Source organism: Gigantopelta aegis, unplaced genomic scaffold (assembly GCF_016097555.1).
Source record: "Gigantopelta aegis isolate Gae_Host unplaced genomic scaffold, Gae_host_genome ctg1003_pilon_pilon:::debris, whole genome shotgun sequence".
Classification (NCBI taxonomy): Eukaryota; Metazoa; Mollusca; class Gastropoda; order Neomphalida; family Peltospiridae; genus Gigantopelta; species Gigantopelta aegis.
The window spans coordinates 53521-54612 of record NW_024532183.1 but is presented as its reverse complement, the minus strand read 5'-3'; the positions used below and the strand labels follow the sequence as shown (position 1 = coordinate 54612).

Below are 1092 nucleotides of genomic sequence, written 5' to 3'. Positions count from 1 at the left end.
CCTGGGATTTGTAAAATGAAGAGTCTTGCTCGCTCGTATGTCTGGTGGCCAGGGATTGACACTGATATCGTTACCACTGTTCAGCACTGTGACACTTGTCAACAACACAGACCGTCTCCCCAAAGAGCTCCTTTTTATCCATGGGAATGGCCTTCACGCCCATGGTCCAGAGTGCACATTGACCACGCGGGTCCATTTCAAGGGAAGCTTTTCCTAGTACTAGTGGAAGCACATTCCAAGTAAATGGAGGTACATATAGTTCCCTCTATATCAGCTGCATCAACTATTGCTAAATTACGAGACATCTTCGCTACATTTGGTCTCCCGGAGCAAATTGTGTCAGATAACGGTACTGGCTTTACTAGTGTAGAGTTCCAGCAATTTTTAGCGGCCAATGGAATAAAACAAGTCCTCACATCGCCATACCACCCATCATCCAATGGACTAGCTGAGAGAGTGGTACAGACATTCAAGAATGCAGTAACAAAGTTAGATGGCCCAATGGAAGTGAGACTCAGTAAGTTCTTATTTAAATATCGTATTACCCCTCAGACAACAACAGGACTCTCTCCAGCTCAACTTTGATGGGAGGAGGTTGAGGACTCATTTGGATCTACTTCACCCGGATACAGCTGTGCGAATGAATGACAAGCAGGAGAAAAGTATTCCAGGAAGAGCGCTGAGATAATTGAAGTTGGAGAAAAGGTATATGCCAAGAATTTCCATGGACCGAAATGGATTACAGGGAGGATAGTTAAAGTTATAGGACCTGTGTCATACCAGATTGAAACAGATGAAGGATTACTCTTACGAAGACATGTAGACCAGCTGAGAAGACTATGCAGATGAAACAAGTGAGTCAGACACCCAATTACCCTCATGCATGGATGATGGACAAGATGGGTTCTCTGGTAATTTCCCAACGCTGTATTCCTCGGACGTCCTATCCCCTCAACTGATGGAACAGCTCCTATCCGACATTACCTGGTCTCGTCCACCAGTTGACAGATATTCACCCTCATGTTACACTTAAAGGGGCAGGAGTGTGGTATCTCAACAACTCTTGATAATCTTAACTTACTATTCTTTTCA

At 44.4% G+C, this 1092-nt stretch overlaps 1 protein-coding gene across 1 annotated transcript; it reads left to right on the top strand.

Moving 5' to 3' along the window:
* Nucleotides 1–243: 243 nt before the first annotated feature.
* LOC121390840 (uncharacterized protein K02A2.6-like) lies at nt 244–688 on the top strand. Its single transcript, XM_041522720.1, has 2 exons — nt 244–488; nt 553–688. The coding sequence occupies exons 1-2, from the start codon at nt 244–246 to the stop codon at nt 686–688; spliced, it is 381 nt and encodes a 126-aa protein (XP_041378654.1).
* The last annotated feature ends 404 nt before the right edge of the window (nt 689–1092 follow it).